This window comes from Conger conger, chromosome 6 (genome assembly GCF_963514075.1).
Source record: "Conger conger chromosome 6, fConCon1.1, whole genome shotgun sequence".
In the NCBI taxonomy this organism is placed as follows: domain Eukaryota; kingdom Metazoa; phylum Chordata; class Actinopteri; order Anguilliformes; family Congridae; genus Conger; species Conger conger.
The window spans coordinates 44,948,700-44,970,653 of NC_083765.1; the positions used below are offsets into that span (position 1 = coordinate 44,948,700).

Consider the following 21,954-nt stretch of genomic DNA (forward strand, 5'->3'; position numbering starts at 1 on the left):
AGGCAGCGCTTTTGTGACGTTGCATGGTGATGGGGCGCCGAGGGGAGAAACAAGATGGCGGCGGCCGGCTCTGTGAAATGCTAATGCCTCGTTTGTCATTTTGATGCCTCCTCATTCAGGCTGAAATCAAAGGGCCGCCCCTCACCCAATGTGCACTCCTTTGAAGCGCTCTAATCTGCAGCGTAGCCCGGAGGAGCGGTGGGGGCGAGGGGGCGAGGGGGGGGCGAGGGTGGGAGGGGGGGCGAGGGTGTGAGGGGGGGGCGAGGCTGCGCGTATCGATAAGAGCAGCCGCCACTTCTGCTCAATTACAGGACATCCTCATTTGCATATCCGCAACATGAATTAACCCGCCCCCGCATCTCCGAGAGCCGCACGACCACAAAACCAGACACGGACGCCCGCCAGTTTGATATCTCGTCTCCCCCTCCCTCCCTCCCTCTCTCTTTCTCTCTCTCCCCTCCCTCCCTCTCTCTTTCTCTCTCTCTCCCCCCTCCCTCCCTCTCTCTTTTTCTCTCTCCCCCTCCCTCCCTCTCTTTCTCTCTCTCTCTCTCTCTCTCCCCCTCCCTCCCTCCCTCCCTCTCTCTATCTCTCTCCCCCTCCTTCCCTCTATCTTTCTCTCTCTCTCTCTCCCCCTCCCTCCCTCTCTCGACATGTGATGTGACCCTCAATCAATTAGGCTACATAAATGCCACTCTCTAACCAGGCGGCAAAAAGAAGATGGCCGCTCGGATGCCTCCATTATAAAAGGGGGCTATTTACTACTTAATCTAACCAAGCTGATAACACACACACACACTGGTGCACAAAAAAAAAAAACACACACACACACACACGCACACACACACGCACACACAAAGGTGCATTTTAACTAAACACAGAGCCCAGGGAAATGCAGTAAATTAACTACAACAGAAGAAAGAGAGACATTTGAGTGGCGCATTGATCGTGGCTGCTCCTGCCTTCCTTCCCATCATGCTCAGTGGTTAGAGGAGCCCAGTCCTGGGACTCTGTAGAGCACTGTGGAGTCCTAGCTGGGGTAACCAGGCATTGGAGGTCAACACGCCGTTTCAACAGAACACAGACAGACACCGATGAGGCGTTCTCTCATCACGACCGTGATTAAACCACACACCTCGGGTTTCCTTTTCAACTACCGCAGGGGCCGTTTGGTGCCCCTCCCCGCAAAAGGTACAAGCAAGTGGCAAGTTTTCACAAGGGCAAGAACCCAAAGTACTCCATGATCTGATTTCAACGATACCTCTCCTTTTCATCTGAAATGTGCTGTTGATTTTAAAGTTTCGGTCGACTCTCAGTTGATGTTAATCTGAAGTGTCCACACCACCTTGTGCATGATGGGTTTCCATGCATTACCACTACAGTCTTTTGTGTTTTCACATTTCCGAGTTCACCTTTTCAAACACTTTCCCTCTGGTGTTAAAATACAGATTTTTAAAAAGGTAAATGTGCAAACACTTGGCTGACTTTCAGAAAGGACGAGTGGTCGGCCTCTTAAAGAGACATGGCAGAGGCGTAAATGCCACCACACTGGGGCATCTGCTGCTGCCCTGTCGCCATGGAAACGCAGGAGAAAGGTCAGCCCTGCAGGTACTGAGAGCCACTTCCTGGTTCAGCATTCACACCCCTGAACTCTATGATCCTCATACACTCTATGACTCACATACTGTCCCCTCCACCGCCATCTTTACTGTGCCTTTAGAGACGGGCCACAGACCGGGGCATCAGGATGGAGCAGAGAACATACTGCATCAACATGGAGCCCTGCACCAGTCCAGCCAGTGGGAATGTGCCAGCGTTAACTCCAGCTCCTGTTTGGCCGATCATAGATCATTTTCTGGAATGTTCCGCCACAGGACTTGGCCCACTTCTAGATGACCGCTAGAACTCAGCTTGTTTTCCAGATCCAGCAAAACATGGGATGTTTTTCCCAATGAATTTCTCAAGGACTTAGTGGCTTGTTCCTGCTTCTATTATTGTACATATTTTGGCACGATAATTTAGGCCCCTGTTCCTCAAATCACAGTCCTCCAGGGCCCAGATCTGCTGGATGTCCACCCTCCCTTTACCTGGGACTGGTGAACTCAGTCTAGCCAAACAGAAGCAATCATTGTTCAGTTAATTACCTGGAAGGATGGAAAACCAGGGCAGGATTTGGATTTTCTGGTCTAAGACACGACAGCACTAATACAGACTGCCAGCCTGCTGGGCCTAACAGGTCGAATTCCTCCTGCAAAGTGTATCTATCCCTGATTTAGGCCATTCCTACCGGAACTTGGCACATTGTTTATTCCTGGACCGCCAAGAAATTGGATCCTTTATTTCAGCTTTCGTTGCAGCAACATTTTTGGAGACATTTTCAGAGCCTGCCGAATTTTTCGTTGGTTCTGGAGCTGACAGGAGGCTCTTTCTCGGCTATCTCTCCTGCTGCAGAACTGCAGCCCCCCATTCCAGCATCCCCTCCAACCAATGAGAAAGCAGAGCATCCACGCGATGCGCTGGAAAGTCTCTCCACCACACAGTTAGACACCACACAGTAGCCTGCCTCTTAGACTACAGAGAGTCAGTCAGCATTAAAGCACTCTCCTGCTCTCCTGCGCTAAAAGCTGGTGACTTCATTTCACTTGACAGGCAGGCTAGAATTTTAAAAAGTTAAGTGGAGAGCTTTTATCTTCTGCGCAAAGGACTGAAATAAGCTCTTTATAAGGCCTTCTGCGAAGATCAGCCCAAACTAATCAAAACAGCACCACTGCCACGGCATCGTTTACCGATCTGCTTTCAATCAGACGCGACTATAAAAAGAGGTATTTAAATACAAGACCCCCCATGCTGTACCAACACACACACACACACCCAGACGCGCAGACACACACACACAGACAGACAGACGCACAGACACACACAGATGTGCACACAAACACGCACACACATACAGACGAGCACACACACAGACACGTGCACACACACACACACACAGACAGACAGACGTGCACACATACTCACACAGATGTGTACACACCCACACGGACACACGCATGTACACACACACGTGCAGACACAAGCAGACACACAGTCAAGCAGACACACATGCACCCACACACGCACACACACACAGACGCACACACATCCACGCACAGGCACATAAACACACACACACGCACACACAAACAAACACACATGCAGACACACACACACATGCACCATCCTCCATGCTCACTAGTCTCTCGGTCTCCCCCAAGCCTAATGGTGTCAGCAGCCACAGGTGGGCGACAGGCTTGCAGAGAGGGGGCTGTCATACCCTCACATGGAGGGAGGGAGAGGGGGAGACAGATGGAGGAGGAGGGTTAATGCGGGGTTAAGGAACTGAACACAGCTCCTCCGAGCAGACGCTCTGCGGCTAATTAGCTCACCCCAACCCGGCGGCCCGTTATATAACCGCGCGGCAGTGAGCGCGAGACCCAGGACAGCCCCGCCCGGATCCCATCGCCGCATAAAATGTCTGTCATAACAAGCCAGTCTTGTAATAGCACTTCTTATTTATTTTCTCCCAAGTAGAAAATATTAGCTTGTTTTAAGTAAGCTGTTTGCTTGACAAGTGAAATTTTCTCACCCCATTAGTGAATCTTGAAATTAACTTTCTCACCTCATCATTTTTAGTCTCATTTAGCAGAAAAGTAATGGAAATACAATGTTAAGTCTAAATATAAGACTAAGATATTTGTTAAGACTGACTTGTTTTTTTGCATTGAGGCCCAAATCTGAATTTTACATATATATGTTTTTTTTAACTGACAAATTAAGGTACTAAGCTTCGCTTTTAACAGCCAATTTTTAACACAGAAACTAAGTTGTGGTGGAAAGACCTTTGTAATTTGGTTAGAGAGTGTCATTAATAATATGAGAAAACAATTTCACAACTGGGATGAAATATAATAATTTACATGGAAAATGTTTTAATGTCCAAAGCAGCGGGAAACACCCGTTCCCCTGGCTCCGAGCCTCGCAGAATGACAGCCCTGTGAGATGTCTGCTCTCAGATGACATTAGAAGGCAGGTAGCAGTTGTAGCTGTTGTCGGGTGAAACACAAAGATTGCTTTCTGCATAATTTATCAGGGAAAGCACTTACCAGTCTCCACACGGTAATAGGAGGAAATTATCATGTTTATTGCTTTCCGCCATTCTGGCTAAACGCTTGCGTACCTGGGACCAAATATTTGAGGTCTCTTCTTTCCTAGCGTCTTTTTTTGCTTTATTTAGACAACAAAATACAGTGTCTCCCAGTGCCTATGATCAATCCTCGATAATTCAGCCTGTAACCCAGTGGCTAAGGTACATCCCCGGGACCCGGACGGTTGTTGGTTCAAGCCTCGGTGTTGCCACGATAAGATCTACACAGCTGTTGGGCCCTTGAGCAAGGCCCTTAACCCTGCGTTGTGACTGGGGGGATTGTCCCCTGCTTGGTCTGATGAACTGTATGTTGCTTTGGATAAAAGCGTCAGTTAAAAACTGTAATGTAGTATAACCCGACATTGGGGTTGGTAAACCTCACAGAACAGAGAAAGCCAGACTGTCTTTGAGCTGGCTCTCAGCGTCACATGTCACTGCTGCTGTTCAACGCTGTGTTGGTGCCATCAAGGTGGTCTCCCTGCCCGAGCCGTGCCCTTCGTCCGTTTTAATACGGGAATACGGATTCCTCAGCGCTCCCCGCCCCCGCCTTACACCTCTTAAAGAGATTGGACGTCTCATTCGCTCATGTGACTAATGGAGGAGTTCAATCATCTCCCAGTCCAGGATTTAACACCACCACCACCACCACCGCTGCCCGGAGACATGAAGAATGAGAAATGGCTGTCACTCTGCACGGGAGCCACTGCATCTCTCTCTCTTCCCCACTCCCTCACTCCCTCACTCTCTCCCTCCCTCTCCCACTCTCTCTCCCTCTCTCACACACAAACACACATGCTCGCTCTCTCTCTCTCGCACGCTCTCTCCCCATCCCCTCGCTCTCACACTCACGCTCTCTCTCCATCTCTCTCACACACCCTTCTCACACACACACACATACTCTCTCCTGCCCTCGCTCCCCTCTCTCTCAGTCTCTCTCACACACACACACGCTCTCTCAACATCTCTCTCTCACACACCCGCTCTCTCCATCTCTCACACACACCCCCTTCTCTCACACACACACATACTCTCTCTCTCTCAGTCTCTCTCTCACACACGCTCTCCCCCCATCCCTCCCTCTCTCTCTCTCTCACACGCTGCCCAGTAGAGTTGTGTGTAGCATGTATCTGTGTGATAGCGGGCTGCAGTGGTTAGCTGTGTTCCTCACAGAGAGGGGATTACGCAGCAGCGACTGCAGGTCTCTATTTCTGTCTCCGTGATTCAGAGGGCTCAGGCAGGCCCCGCTCTTCTCTTTCCCCCCTTTTCATCATCCTCCCTCATTTCTGCCTTTTCCGTTTGGAATGTCTAATCGTGTTTGCCACTGCAGCGTCACAGCGCCGGTTTAGGAGCGCTTCGTACAGCCTCCCCCTACGACCAGCACCTCCTCCACGAGCAGCCCTGTGAGGGCTCCATTCGGTCAAGTCTGTGGAGAACAGCGCAGAGTCGGTCAAGAACAGCGCAGGGGCTGTGGAGAACAGCGCAGAGTCAGTCAAGAACAGCGCAGAGTCAGTCGAGAACAGCGCAGAGTCAGTCAAGAACAGCACAGGGGCTGTGGAGAACAGTGCAGGGTCTGTGGAGAACAGCGCAGGGTCTGTGGAGAACAGTGCAGAGTCAGTCAAGAACAGCGCAGGGGCTGTGGAGAACAGCGCAGGGGCTGTGGAGAACAGCGCAGAGTCTGTCAAGAACAGCAAAGGTCTCCATCGTGCTGGAAGCTCACAAGGAACAGAATAACTTGCACATCCGCAGAAGCTTTTTTGCCAACACTCGATAGGTCATTCGCAACTTACTCCTTGACAGGCTGCAGCAGTTATCCTCGATCTACTGCACCTGTCTAACACCTCTCTGTGTAGCTCTGTACTGAAGCTAATACATGTCTAACACCGCTCTGTGTAGCTCTGTACTGAAGCTAATACATGTCTAACACCGCTCTGTGTAGCTCTGTACTGAAGCTAATACATGTCTAACACCGCTCTGTATAGCTCTGTACTGAAGCTGGGGGGATGGCTGCACAAGCCACCATCATGAATACAACATCCACCATCACCAAAGCATTTCAGAGCATGAAGACCTCTCCTCTATCACCCTCTCTCCCTCTCCCCCACACTCTCTCTCCCTCTCACACTCTCCCCCTCACGCTCTCTCCCTTCCTCTCTCCCTCTCTCCCTCCCCTCTCTCTCTCTCAGTACCGTGCTTTTGTTCATAAAGAAGAGGAGAAGGGGCTGCCAGGCGTCTGCAGTACCCAGCTTCACCAGTTACCCGTGTGCCTCATAGGCTGGCTGATCGTATCTCTTCAGTCATGTGACCCGGGAAGAGCGCTCTCATTAATGGAATGCAGGGAGAGAAGAGGGGGGAGAAGAGGAGAGAGAGAGGAAGAGAGGGAGAGAGAGAGTGAGGGGGAGGGAGAAAGAGGGAGAGAGAGGAAGAGAGGAAGAGAGCAAGAGGGAGAGAGGAGAGAGAAAGAAAGAGAGGGAGAGAGAGCCGGGGATAGAGGGAGAGAGAGGGAGGAGAGAGGGAGAGAGAGGAAGAGAGGGGGGAATGGAAGAGAAAGGGAGCGAGACAGAGAGAGAGGCAGAGGGGGGGACAGAGGGAGAGGTATAAAATCTGCTGGAGGCAGCCATAAAATGCACTGCAGCTTTCCGGTGGAGGGTGCGCGTTTTCATTCGCAGGGCTCCCATTGGTGAGCACGATGCCAGATGCCAGCCCTTCTCTCATTGGGTGGGAAGCAGAAAGGGGGCGGGCCCTATGCCTGGGAGGCCCGGTGGGCTTCTGAGGAGAACATGACAAAGACACCCCACCCCCTCAAAACCGCACAGCTGTCTGATGTTTAGGCCTGTATTCAAATATCTCCAGTGTTCCTGGGTGGACATTTCACCTGTAAGCCAAATAACAGGCTCCATCTTTGTGAATTTGTGATTAGTACTTTTCCTTTCCCTTCAGTAACTGACAGATAACATACTCAATGCAGTCTTCAGGAAGGCAGTATTGTGCCTCCATAACTGACCTAACCCCATGTGAACTTACTGATTCAAAAACATTTTTTCATTACTAATTATGACTGTTCCCCATGTACATATAAGCAGGGGATCGCTGAGCGACTGTAGCTTCACATCAAAAGAAAAAAAAAACACCACAAATAAACTGTGACCTTGGCAACCTTCCAAAATAATTCTGAAACATGTCAATTAATCTTTAATGAGCCTAACGAGGAGCAGGGAATGGGTTCGTTTGGAAGGGACTGCGTGTTGTAATGGCGTCCCATCTGACTTAACCACACACCCCCCCGCCAAAAAACAAAAATCATATTCTGTAAGCGCGGAGAAGCAGCCATCTTTGTTCTCTGTCTCTCTTCATAAATGGAGAGCTGCTGACAAGTGCTGCTGTTCACACACACGCACGTACGTGCGTGCACACACACACACAAACACACACAAAGAAGGGGCCAGTCCTGACACTTGGCACAGAACTAGGCCACTTTACGGCAGATTTCAGTTCTGGAGTGAGCACTACACACAAAATAATGCTGTTTATCAATAATATCATCATACGCCCTGCCCTTCCTGTACTGTAGTTATATACTGTTCCGGTACTTTATATGCTGTTCCTGTAATGTCACACACTAAAAGAGACTAGACTATGCTCACACAATATTATACAGGCATCAAGACAGTCACACATAATCACACACAATGCATTATATAGGCACACAAATTGTATCACACACACACAGACTATCAGACACACAGTAGCAGGCAGTCACACACACACACACACACACTGTATCACACACACACACACACACACACAATCACACATACAGTAGCAGGCAGTCACACACACACACACACACACACAGAAACACACTGTATCACACACACACACACACACACACACTCTCTCTCTCTCTCTCTCCAGCAGTGTGACCCACAGAGCAGAAGCAGGCTGAAGAATGTAAACAGGGTCAGTATGTGTGACACTCAGCTGGTTAACAGACAAAGTGACGGATTTCTCTTCGAGGCTGTCCTGGGCCTCCTGCACCACCCCTGCTCCTCTGCCCCCCCCCCCCCCCCATATAACATGTGTCCCTGTTAAACAGACAGGGACACTGCTCAAGCGCAAATCACATCATTCCACCATCGATCTGACGCTACGCCCGCTATAAGCCGTAAGAATACAGTAGTCTGGGGACCTCCGCCTGAGGGGATTCAGACACACGGGCAGGCAGACACACGCATACACACACGCATACACACACACACACACACACACACACGCATGCACGCACGCACACACACACACACACACACGCATGCACGCACGCGCGCACACACACACGCATACACACACGCACACACACACACACACACACAGACATGCACACGTACGCGCACACAAGCACACATATACAGACACGCGCATACAGACACATACACATACAGACATACAGACACACATACACACATACACATACGCACACGCACACATGGAAGCACACGCAGACCCTGCACACACACACACACACACACAAGCACAAACAGACATTGCAGAAGAACAGGGTTTGGTCCTGCTGTTGCCAGACAGATGATTATTGACCAATAACACACACAAACACACACACACTCCAGGCTTTCTTCTCTCTCTCTCCCTCTCTCTCTCTCACACACACTTACATACACACACATATAAATAAACACACACACACACACACATACTCTCACACACATTCCAGTCCCTTGTTCTCACACATGCACATGCACACACACACACAAACACGCTCAAAGCTGAAAAGGACTCAGATATCACCCATTGTTTGCACAGATCCATTGTGCTACAGACAGAGTGATGGAAATACAGACAGAGAGAAACAGAAAGAGTTCCTGTTATAATGTATGGTTACTGTTTTCTAGTCTTTGATGTTTTAGCATTGTTCAATGTTAAAGGTATGTTTTTACAACATTGTATGCTTTGGCAAAATGAAATTGTTTTGTCATACTAATAAAGCATTACTGATTTGAATTGAATAGAAAATTGACAGAGTGAAAGAGAGAAGAAACAGAGAGTGCTGGTTTTCCCATTCAAAGAAGCAAGACAGCAACCAAAGAAGAGGGACATCCATCCATCCATCCCTTCATTCCTGAAGAGGAATTCTTGCTTGTATATACAGTGTATTGTACAGAAAATCCCCCAGCTGCTGAGTTTTAAGTGTGAATGATGGGGGTGGGGCGGCCCAGGTCAGAGATCACAAAGAGGGAGAGGAGACCGTCATGAAAGGTGAACAAGTACACATGCAGGACCCCCAAAACTGCCTGTCCCAAAACCCAGGGGTACACCTGCAGAACCCCCAAAACTGCCTGTCCCAAAACGCAGGGGTACACATGCAGAACCCCCAAAACTGCCTGTCCCAAAACCCAGGGGTACACCTGCAGAACCCCCAAAACTGCCTGTGTCAAAACTCAGGGGTACACATGCAGAACCCCCAAAACTGCCTGTCCCAAAACCCAGGGGTACACCTGCAGAACCCCCAAAACTGCCTGTCCCAAAATGCAGGGGTAAACAAGCAGGTCCCCCAAAACTGTCTTTCCCAGGGGTATGCATGCAGAACCCCCAAAACTGCCTGTCCCAAAATGCAGGGGTAAACAAGCAGGTCCCCCAAAACTGTCTTTCCCAGGGGTATGCATGCAGAACCCCCAAAACTGCCTGTCCCAGAACAGTGGGATACAGAGCAGGTCATCAGACCCTCAACAGTCTAAGACAGGGGTGCACAACAAGGGCCAATCCGTTTCAGGATTTTGGGTCATATTCTGGTCTTAATTATCTAATTGACTCAATCATATCTTATGTGAATGAGCACAGGCCGCAGATCGAGCAGTATCTTAGTGTATCCTGATGATTTCACTGTGCTCAAGCACAGGCTTGTACCAGGCTCATTTATAGAGCTGTCAACAAATTAAAAACTAGGCAAATTGGTTGAAACAAAAACCAGTACACAAACCAGCCCTCGAGGACCAGAGTTGTGAACTACATGGATATTTTTCAGAGATTGATCACTAAATGATTCCACAAATGCAATTCTTAATAATAATAATAATAATAATAATAATAATAATAATGATAATAATAATAATAATCACCATCATTATAATTATATTTTTATTATTAGTAGTCGTAGTATATAACTGCTGAGTCATTCTTTACACAAGAAACTCTGGAGCTTCATGAAAAGCTTGGTTAGGAGAGTTGATTGAAATTGAAATTCTAAGAGTTTTATCTGCATCAAGCACAGAGAGAGCCGCCATCTTTGTAAGGCGAAATAACATGACCCCTGAAAGCCAGCATGAGGTGTCAATCAAGTGTACACTATGCAGATCCAACCAATCGACCAATTTGACACCCCTGTTCTAGCGTCACCCCAACAAAGACTCAGTCAGTTGTGTGTTGTATGAGGCTATAGCCTGCACACGCTGGCCCACCGAACATGAGTCCCCTGAATTCACTCAGGGTCCCTGTCTGCTGTTATTGTGCAGCGCGTCCACAAAGCTGCAGCATAACACTCCAGCGAACCGCCAGCTCATCCGTCAGCTGACAGCTCACAGGAAACCCTTCTGCCACAGTGCGCCTTTTCCCTTTTCACTGTGCAATGCCATCCGAGAGAGAGAGAGAGGGAGGGAGGGAGGGAGGGAGGGAGAGCGCCACAGACAAGCGCACTTAAGGGGGGGGGGTGGGGGGGGGGGGGGACAACACCCCACCCTTACCAAACACCAACCAGGGCTCCGTGACGACCGCAAACACCCTTTCCTCACAACCACATAGCTGTTGCTGTGGTAACTATTTGACCCATATTTTGGTAGCGTCGCAGTCAGAGACATAATGCATACATGAGTAGGGGTGGGAGGGGGGGTTGGGTCTTAAATTATGAATGAGATGGGGTGGGGGGTTATTAATTCAAGTGTGTGTGTTGAGGGGGGCGGAAAATAATCGGAGGTTACCATAACACCATTGGCAGAATGACACAAGGCCAAACTCGCGGGGACATATAGTATGTGCACATTTTTTTTAAATAACGGTCGTTTAGTATAAATACCTAAGAATTAATCAGGGTCAATAGAGCCCAGGGCATTCAGGATTTAAATGATAATGTGGAGATGGATTTTAAATCACCTTCGGCATCGGAAGTTATTTTGTCTGTCATAGGACGTCGGACTGCTGCTAAGATTAGTCACCGTCTTTCGGGCAACACCGCGCCCCAGTAGCTACGGTCTGTCCCACATCATGTTCGCTTCTCTAGCTGGTCAGATCGTGCCACACTGACGCTGTCCCTGTACTAAACAGGATGGACAGTGCCAAATCAGACAAGAGACAGACAGACAGACAGACGTGCACTGCTGGAAGCCCCGGCATCTGTCCGAGTTCTCAGGCGTTCTCTGAGCTTTCACCAGCTCTTTAAAATTCCCCTCGACAGGAAATCGATTTTTTCACGAAAAGAAAAAAAAGACCACTGTGGTTCTCACACGCAGTAAATAACAAAATAACGGAACGGGCGAGAATGACTACAATTGCCCATTCAGCACTAATCGAGCGGCACGTCTGTTTCCTATTGTATCAACAGCTAGCTGTTGCCCACCATATGTTGCTAAAAACACATGTGTGTAAGTACCATGCACACACAATACCGTCGTATATGTATCGGCGTATAACGGGTGCAAAAATGTAAAAATGAAGCAACATACACCAATGTCAGCGCGATGCATGAAACGATGATCTCTCCAGCTAGCAAGCTAATTGAATTACGAATAGGGGTTGATTTCGAACTGTCACAACAAAACAATTTTCCACCGTAGTGACGCTAACCAAGAATAAATGCGCCGTGCAAACATCATAGAAGCAAATCGTCTTACACGAATATTAGGCTTAATATCGATGCGTAAATTGCACTGAATCAGCGGCCTCGCGGGAGAAAACCAAGTGTATATACATGCAATCCATGTCCCATGTAGTAGCAACATCGAATAGACAACGTTTGAAAAAAACATGATACACTACCTTCATATCATTGACGATAGCTTGGAAGAGCCCACCCAACGCTCCGCATTCTTTTTCCACCGTCTCCATGTTAACAAATCCACCGCTCACAAATTATTCAGCGAATATGGTAAAAAGAGGAGCCCCTCAAATAATAATTTCCACGGAACAGATCACGACGGCTCCGCGTTTTTCTAGCTCCAGTATATAGACCCGAACCGAAGCAGAATATGAGGTGTATACAGGTAGAGGATGAAAATAATAATAATATAAGCAAGTTAGATCAATTGAAGTCACCGGTCCCCGTGGTCGGATATCTCGCTACCCAGTGCCCGGTTGAGATTGTAGCGAGTGATGGTGAAAGGAGAGATTTTTTTTCTCTCTCTCTTCGCTGCTCCCGGTTTATTCTCCGAGAAAGGAGGCTGAGCACGCAGACGGCTCTGCAATGGGCATTGTAGCCCTCGGACAGTGATGCGAAATCGAGTTCGATTAAAAAAAAGAAAGCGGTTTTTTTTTTTAAAGAGGCGTATCGAAATGTGAAATGGTCACTCGGAGAGCACCCGGTGAACGCTAGGCTGCCAGTGATTGGAGCACGGGCAGTAAGCTAGTAGCAGCGAAGCGCACGGTCTGTAATCCGATCCATGGGAATCGAATGGGGGGCCGGTCAGCTTTCTTGTCACATGGACTAGAGAGGGAGGGACACGTCACACACACACACACACACACACACACACACACACAACAGCCTGCCCGAAATTTCAGCCAGACAATAGAGGGGAAACGTCAAAGAGATTTAGCTACTGCTTACAATGAAAGAGGGAGAGAGAGCCCGAAAGCGGAGGGGGGCTGCTGTGCCTAAAACAGACGCTATTGCGGTTTCTGTTTTGTTTTGGAATGATGAGTATTGCATGTAATACGTAAACTTCATCGATACATGTAAAATAACATGATTGCAAATACGTTAATATACATTTCAGTAATTATATATAACTTCAATAATACATTATTATTATTATTATTATTATTATTATTATTATTATTATTATATTGAATACAATTTTGTGTCAATGTATAGTCACATACGAGCGATTCATATATTTTATGTAATCTTTTCATGAAAACAATGTATATATAATTACATTTTATAATTTATTCATAATATTAACACATAATCATATATTGTTTGTAATGCATATTAAAGAGTAAAACATACACTAATATATGCATATGAAATTATTTGAAATCTACTCCCAAAAATACCGTTAAACTGCGTAACATCTTCAGCTGCTAAGCTACAGTAGAATACAACAAACTGTTGACTTGATTGCACCACTTCAAAGATGGTTACCGACTTCTGTTACTTTTAATATCAGAATTAATATAACCAATTGTTCAACACACACCTTCAGCAGTACCCAGAATAAAGTAATAAAGTATGTCTGTCTGACAAGGGGAATTACCTGCAATTACACCTCACTGATATCCACTTCATTGCACAATCCAGTCCTGCTAGACATGGCCACCCAGATGTCCAAAGTTTGTGATCTTTGACTGGAGTACGTAGGATGAAGTTTGTTTACTTGTTCAACCCAAGAGTAGCATTACATCACTAGGTGTGGAAGATGAAGAAAGAAATTGCATGAATAAATCTCCTTTGTACCCACATATACTGTGAGCTCCATAAGTCTTGAGAAAGAGATATTTCTTCTAGATGTGGCTCTGTAGTCCACAATTTTAGATTTGTAAGCAAACAATTCATGTTTTATTCAAAAGTATTTTTATACAGTTTGGCTTCACTATTTTTATCACCATTTCAGGACAGGATAACATTTAAGATAAATAGTTCACGGGTATTTCTAATCGGTCAGGTGTGTCTAATTGCGTCCTTACCATAATGAAGAAAAACCCCAAACACCCGCAACAGATCAGAAACACTTTTCATGAGGCAGGCATGGATGTGTGAGCAACTACTATCCACAGAATATTTCAGAAACAGAACTACAGAGGCTACACTTGAAGATGCAGACCACTAGTCCGCTGCAAAACAGGATAGCAAGGTTGCAGTTAGCTAAGAAGTTCCTAAAATACTTCTGTCTTTATGGATGATGTAATAGCTGATAGCATCACCAGAATGAATTTTGAAGTGTACGGAAGCCTTTTATTTGCTCAAGTTTGCTCAGCCAATTGCTTCGAAACTCATTGGACTGTACTTCATCCTACAGCAAGACAATGACCCAAAACATACTGCTAAAGCAACAAAGGAGTTTTTCCACTGGCCAAGTCATTCACCTGATTAGAGTCCAACTGAAAAATGTGTTTCATATGCTGAAGAGAAGATGTAAAGCAACTAACAGACAAAACAAGCAGGAGCTAAAGATGGTTGGAGTATTGGCTTGGCAGAGTATCATCAGAGAAGATACTCAGCTCCTGGTCATGTCTCAGGGTCACAGACATCAAGCAGACATTAAATGAAAAGGATGTGTGATTAAGTACGAAACATGACTACTTCACATAACATTAATGTCCTCAACATTATGCTGTCCTAAAATGGGGAGACTATGTACAAAAAGTGCTGTACTTTCTCAAAAATGTATCATTTAATAAAATAAAATATTAACATCTGCACCTGACCCACATATGAATAGTTTGATTACAAATTATGGAGTACAGCACCAAATCAAAAAGAAATATCTTTGCCCCATAAACAGCAATCTAAATGGGGACTGCATTAAGCAATAGTCTGAAATCAAATAGTGTGTAATCAATAGTATAGTATTTCAAGTTAAAATAGCATTGTATATGAAAAAGTATTACAGTATTTATTGAAATATTGTACAGTAGAGTACTTCATTCAGTTTTAGGGGGGATGCATATGACTGTAACTGGGGCAAGTAAAGAAGCTCAAGTTAAGTCAGTGATCTTAATTCCTGGTCCTGGAGAGCCGCAGGGTGTGCTGGTTTTTGTTTTTGCCTTAATAATAGCAACCAATTCAGACCCAAGAAACCAGGTGATGTGAGTTAACCACTTAATCAACTGCTTTCATTGCTCCAGTAACTGCCGATTAACAACAAAAGCCAGCACACCCTGGCTCTCCAGGACCAGGAATGAAGACCATGGAGTTAAGTGCGTGACCTGGTCTTTGATTACCCTTGTCTGACCGGCCTTCTCATCTCTGCATAATAGCAGGTTAGTCCCAAACTAGGGAGCCAAGCTTTCACTAGCCAGTCTGCAGGCTTCCTTTTATCATAAGGGGGAATTAGGGACGAAGAAAGCTATACATAATGCAGCAGTTTAACCTTGACTAAGCAATGCCTTTTGTGGGTTAGGAATGTAATTGCCTACTTCTGTTCAGAAGAAGGCACGCTTAAAATAACGTGCGCCTGGTTACAGCGAGGGCTTCGTGTGGCTTGGTCCTATCAGTGTCCCATTTCCCTCCAGCAGATTAAGCAGCACAGCTCCTGTGAGACAAGGGCTCCTGTCCAAAAAGGAGAAAAAAAGCCTGCTTCGCCCCATTTCTGTGAGACTCCGCCTGTCACTCACAAGATATCGTCGTGGCAATAACACTTTTCAAACCGCACAGTCCCCAGGCGGGAGAGGAAAGGGAGTCAACATGGGGTGGAGTTTAAACATCAAAAAGACAATTTGTTTTTTTTACTTTGGGTACAAATTCCTAAGGTTAAGTAAACCAGCAGTGTTTATACAACAGCAAATGGGGCAATAGTACACCCTTTAGAGGTAAAATAAATAAAGTTAATTAATAAAATAAAGTTAAAATAATTCTATTAGAGCTTATTTTATACGGGAAATGTTGCTGTGTGGAGACCCTAAAACGAACTGTAATGGCATTATATTACATTGGCTAAAAGGCCCACACAATATAGCATAAGCTTGGTGTTTTTGCACATCTGTCTGAATGCAGTGTGGGTGCAGTGGCAATGCTGGCGTATGTGAGTTTGGGGGGGGTGGTGGCTCACGAGTTTGGTATCCTTCTTGGAGTCCGAGTGACCGGAACCCCCGTCGTCACGGTGACAGGCCAGGGGTGCAGGATAACACGGTAGGGTCGGGGGGGGTCATACCTCCTCCCCGGGGTCTGGAGTACTGACTGGTGTCGGCTGGCACTGCCCACCCTTTACTCAGCAGAGCCAGGGACATTCCAGCACCGCCGCCAAACCCCTGCCCACCTGTGTATACGGGCGCCGTGCCACCCTGCCCTCCTCTGTCCCCGTCCGGCCGTCTGACTGCCTCCTGCCCCGTCGCTTAAAGACAGTCCGGCTCAGTTAGCGCTCGGGAAGTCAGAGTTCGAAGGTCAGGAGGGGGCACTTTTCCCTCAGGACCAAGTAGAAAGCAGAGGCTCTCTACATGCAATGATGGGGACACAGTGATTCAGGAGACATCAGTTGTCAGGTGAGACATTAAATTGAGGTGTGACCCACTGCGGGTATTGTAAAAGGTTCCTGAAAAATAAAAATCCAGACCCAAGCTCAATTGGGTCAGTTTATCAGCCTCCTGTTAATGAATTTTTGAAGTTTTACACAAATAATCACGCAGGTGGCGTGCTACGTATCGGCCGTGATAGATTTACTTCCAGCCCTTTAACTGTTTATAAGTTCTGAGCAAAGCAATGCCGTGGTGCAATAGAAAAGTGAGTGAATGAGGATGCTTTAAGGTACCTGGATTCTGGGACTGAGAGATATGAAACCCGCATTTCCTTTTTTTTTTTTAAACATTGCATTGATTTAATTCGAAATGACAAAAAATCCACACATGACATGGTTGGCAGTTATATAGCGCCTTTATCCAAAGCCCTGTACAATTGGCATAGGGCATAGAGGACAATAAAATTGCTTTCAGCAGCACGTTTGAGAATTAAATTCTCTTTTGAAACGGTGCCACCGCAGTGCAGGGTTTTTGGGCCATCTCCCCGCTTCACGCACAGCTTGCATGAGGCGATCCCGTGGTCTCCACAAGCGGAACTCACAGGGCAGGCACACGTGAGCACAGCTGCACAACACCGTAGTACCCTTGAACAACACACCGGAGAATAAAGATCACTCAGAAGAGGGGTGGACCCTGACAAAAAGGTGCGAGGACAACGTGCCCAAAAATCACTTGGCAGAAAACCCTGCTTGGGTTGGCTGCAGTAGTCCAGCTTTCGTCGAATGCTTCTGCCAAGAGGGACCACAACAGGTCAGCTAGTCTGGAGGCTGAATGCAAGAACAAAAGGCATTCTGTTTGTGGACCGCCTGTTACTAAAATAAGGAACAATTCAGTGGATGTGGAGTTTCCCCAAGATGAACTTGATGAAAGAAAAAAAGAAAAAAGGAAAAAGGATGTCTAGGCAGGTCTTACCTGATAAGGGCAGGCTGAACAATTCCGCTTTCCACATATTAAGCCTAGTCCTGGACTAAATTCTATTCTGAATCAGGGATTCTGTACACAAAACTTTAATCAAGTCAGGGACTAAGCTTAATTGGTGCAGCCTCTTATTTTCAAAATAGTATCTATCAAAAATTGTGTTAACTGGAGCAAGGCCATTTTGTGAAGAAGGGGACAACTTGTTCACTTGCTGTTAAAATGCTTATGTTCATGCTACACAGCATGTTGTTGAACTAGCCTACAGTAGCCTTAGAAACCTAGAATATAACACACACAGTACACAGTAAATTCTACACACAAGTTCATGTTACATTTTTGGCTCCCAACTGCCCTACTGTGTCATTGTTGACATTGTGTCAGTTCGTTTTCCTGACCACATTCTACTTGGGACTGCGTGCAAATGCTTGAAATGGCATGTATGGGCCTATATTCAATTCATAAATCATGAAATCACTTAATACCACTTTCAAGAAGAATGCTCAAACCATGTTTTGAAAAAGCTGGTAGGTGGCAATTTCAGGCTGGTCGTAGCTGGACCATGTTTTGAAATAGCTGGTAACTGGTCAAAGCTGGATTTTCCACCAGGGGAGTGAACACAGTGTGATAATGAGGGCAGATAGAGTGCTGAGGAAGTGTGTACTGTGATAGTGTAATAGTGTCACAATAAAGAGTACAGCAATGCATTGGTAGTGAAGAAGTGTGTGACAGTGTAGCAGCAGTAAACAGTTAAGAATTACAGCAGTGCGTGGCAATGAGCAGTAGAGTTGGAGCAGTGTGAGGTAGTGAGCAGTAGAGTTGGAGCAGTGTGTGGTAGTGAGCAGTAGAGTTGGAGCAGTGTGTGGTAGTGAGCAGTAGAGTTGGAGCAGTGTGTGGTAGTGAGCAGTAGAGTTGGAGCAGTGCGTGGCAATGAGCAGTAGAGTTGCAGCAGTGTGTGGTAGTGAGCAGTAGAGTTGGAGCAGTGTGGTAGTGAGCAGCAGAATTGGAGCAGTGTGTGGTAGTGAGCAGTAGAGTTGGAGCAGCGTGTGGTAGTGAGCAGTAGAGTTGGAGCAGTGTGTGATAGTGAGCAGTAGAGTTGGAGCAGTGTGTGGTAGTGAGCAGTAGTGTTGGAGCAGTGTGTGGTAGTGAGCAGAATTGGAGCAGTGTGTGGTAGTGAGCAGTAGAGTTGGAGCAGTGTGTGGTAGTGAGCAGTAGAGTTGGAGCAGTGTGTGATAGTGAGCAGTAGAGTTGGAGCAGTGTGTGGTAGTGAGCAGTAGTTGGAGCAGTGTGTGGTAGTGAGCAGTAGAGTTGGGGCAGTGTGTGGTAGTGAGCAGTAGAGTTGGAGCAGTGTGTGGTAGTGAGCAGTAGAGTTGGAGCAGTGTGTGGTAGTGAGCAGTAGAGTTGCAGCAGTGTGTGGTAGTGAGCAGTAGAGTTGGAGCAGTGTGTGGTAGTGAGCAGTAGAGTTGGAGCAGTGTGTGGTAGTGAGCAGTAGAGTTGGAGCAGTGTGTGGTAGTGAGCAGTAGAGTTGGAGCAGTGAGGTAGTGAGCAGTAGAGTTGGAGCAGTGTGTGGTAGTGAGCAGTAGAGTTGGAGCAGTGTGTGGTAGTGAGCAGTAGAGTTGGAGCAGTGTGTGGTAGTGAGCAGTAGTTGGAGCAGTGTGTGGTAGTGAGCAGTAGAGTTGGAGCAGTGTGTGGTAGTGAGCAGTAGAGTTGGAGCAGTGTGTGGTAGTGAGCAGTAGTTGGAGCAGTGTGTGGTAGTGAGCAGTAGTTGGAGCAGTGTGTGGTAGTGAGCAGTAGAGTTGGAGCAGTGTGTGGTAGTGAGCAGTAGAGTTGGAGCAGTGTGTGGTTGTGAGTACAGACTGCAGAGAGCCTTGGTGTGATAGTCTCCGGGTGGATGGTAGGCAGAAAGGAGAGAGTCGGTTAAAGTTCCAACACATGGTCCATGTTTATTTGAATACAGTGAGGTCTTTACACAGCAGGTCCACAGCTCCTCGACAAACAGCAGGATGAAGGGATAGAGGGAGAGGAGGAAAGGAGAGATAGAGGTGTATCAGGTAGAATGAGGTAAAAAGGTGGGTGACAGAAAGAGAGGGAAATAACAGCTGAAGAGAGGAAGGGACCAAGAGAAGAGGAAGACTTAAAAGAGAAAAGGAATGAGAGCAAGACAAAAGGAGGATGGGGAACACTTGATGATGAAGTACCCACAATGAGGGAAGGATAGTGGAGGAAGAGAGGGGGAGAAAAAAAGAAAGAAGAGAAGATAAAAGGAGAGAATGAGGGAGAGAGGAAGAGAGGGATGCAGAAACTGTTCCAGCAGTGTTTAAGCTCAAGGTACAAACTTCAGTACAAGGAAAAAAAGACAGGCCGCCCATGTCCGATGGTCACAGGCGATAGGCCCAGACGGACCTCCCAAACTCAGGACAAGCCCACAGCAACTGTGACCATCAGCACACAGGAGGGGGTTCAGATCGGGGCAGAAGACCAGCCTGTTCAAACACAATTTACCTATCTCTGAGTAATACAAGAGGTACAAGCAGCCTTGCAGTCGGGAGGAGGGGTTTTAACTGTCCATTATGATTGGGGATGTATGTAAACCAACAGAGCTGATCTCAGCCAAGACATAATTACACGAGCAGTTGGACTTTTCACCATGTAGCGTGGTGAGTGTGTGTATGTGCACGTGAGGAGTGTGTGCCTACATTGACTATATGTATACAACAATACACACACGTGCGCATACAAATTAGGCACTACCTCTTTTTAACATCTAAATGAAAAGCACTTTTAAAAAATAAGGAGCGCATCGCATCTTTCATGCCTAACGCTACGGTCACTTTAAAACTGGGTCAGGGAGGGGAGGGGTGCAGCTGCAGTTCCTTTGGAGAGGTTTTCCTCTCAGTCGAGTTAGTCCCATCTCCAGAGGCCAGGTGTGTGTGTGTGTGTGTGTGTGTGTGTGTGTGTGTTCATAATTGTAAGTATGTGTTCATGCGTGCATATGAGCATGCATGTGTGTGTATAAGCGTAATGCGTGTGTGTATGACCATGAGTGTGTATGTGAGACTCTAAGAGTGTGAGCATGTCTGTATGTGTGTGTGTGTGTGTGTGTGTGTGTGTGTGTGTATATATGACTTTATGAGCGTGTGTGTTCGTATACATGTGTGTATGATGTGCATGTGTCTCTGTATGTCCATGTATGTTGTGTCTCCTCGTATGTGGGTGAGTGTGAGTGTATCAGGGCTCGGCGTGGTGCCCTGGCTCTGAGGGGCAGGCTTCATGCTCCACTTCCGCCCCTCACAGGAGCAGCTTCCTGTCGGGGTGGTCAGTGCGGCCAGACCGCTGGTGCAGCACCTCCAGGTGCTTGCTCTGCACGCGGTCGAAGTGCTGCAGCAGCTCCCGGTAGTTCACGTGGGACGGGGTGGCGCGCCGAGACTCCGTCGGCTTGGAGTCCGGCCTGGGAGGACAAAACACCAATGAGCTTTCAGTGAGGCCAGCATACATTCAGCTCCACCAATCAGTCAGATTTAATGGCAAGCAAGTTTTCACAGACATGAAATGTGTCAAGGTTTGTCTCAGATGGATGACATAACAATACACAACAATAACACAACGATAACCACAGTTCAGTCAAAACTTCAATATGCGGGGAATGGTTTCTTACAAACAGATGACCTGAGAAATTATGACAAGCAGGAGTTTAGAGAGTAAAAGTACAGAGATAGTAGTCCAGTGTCCAATGAAGAATTCTTCAGTGAGGACTCGACATACATGATCCATGATCACCGTTACATAATCAACTTTAATGACGCTAGCCAGAATATTTCACAGCAGATGCACCCTTTCCAAATTATTCTACTACTACCCTTTTCCTCTTGAAAACATCAAAAGCTGACAAACCCACATCCGATTGAAGTTGACAGATGACAAGGAAGCTTAACACGGTCAAATTGATGGTGTTAAAGAAATAGCTAACTAAATCAAACCACAAAGAGACTTCAAGTTACCATATATGAATCTGAGGATTATTCGGAAATTATGAACTGGCCATTTTTCCTTTTCATTATTTGTCTTTTTCTTTGCACAGGAACAAAATTAAAAGTAGCAAACTTGAACTTGAACTTACAGAGGAAAGAAAAATGTGCAGGGAAAGCAAAGAAAATCCTCAACATTGCACAGGGTAATTTCCCTTAAGGAAACGGACTGATCACATACATAACAATAGAAAACATGAATACCGTTCTGCACAGTTTTAAAGGGTGCTCCGATACAGTAGGCATTTAGAACAGTGTTGAACCCAGACAGAACTGCACTCATCCGCATGCAGTTCAAAGACCTGTATCGAGGTCAGAGTCGACTGGCTTGGGGTCTGTGTGTGTGTGTGTGTGTGTGTGTGTGTGCCTGTGTGTGCG

General features: G+C 46.7%; 2 protein-coding genes across 2 annotated transcripts in view; both read right to left on the bottom strand.

The window, feature by feature from the left end:
- The window catches only part of LOC133130984 (protein MTSS 2-like), a 78,940-nt gene extending 66,216 nt beyond the window's left edge, over positions 1-12,724 (bottom strand). Inside the window, exon 1 of the mRNA XM_061246015.1 lies at positions 12,221-12,724. Coding sequence (XP_061101999.1) covers positions 12,221-12,289 — 69 coding nt within the window. The 5' untranslated portion in view covers positions 12,290-12,724. The remainder of the gene's footprint in view (positions 1-12,220) is intronic.
- Positions 12,725-19,468: 6,744 nt separating this feature from the next.
- The window catches only part of vac14 (vac14 homolog (S. cerevisiae)), a 74,392-nt gene continuing 71,906 nt past the window's right edge, over positions 19,469-21,954 (bottom strand). Inside the window, exon 19 of the mRNA XM_061247053.1 lies at positions 19,469-20,999. Within this exon, the coding sequence (XP_061103037.1) occupies positions 20,840-20,999 (160 nt within the window). The 3' untranslated portion in view covers positions 19,469-20,839. The remainder of the gene's footprint in view (positions 21,000-21,954) is intronic.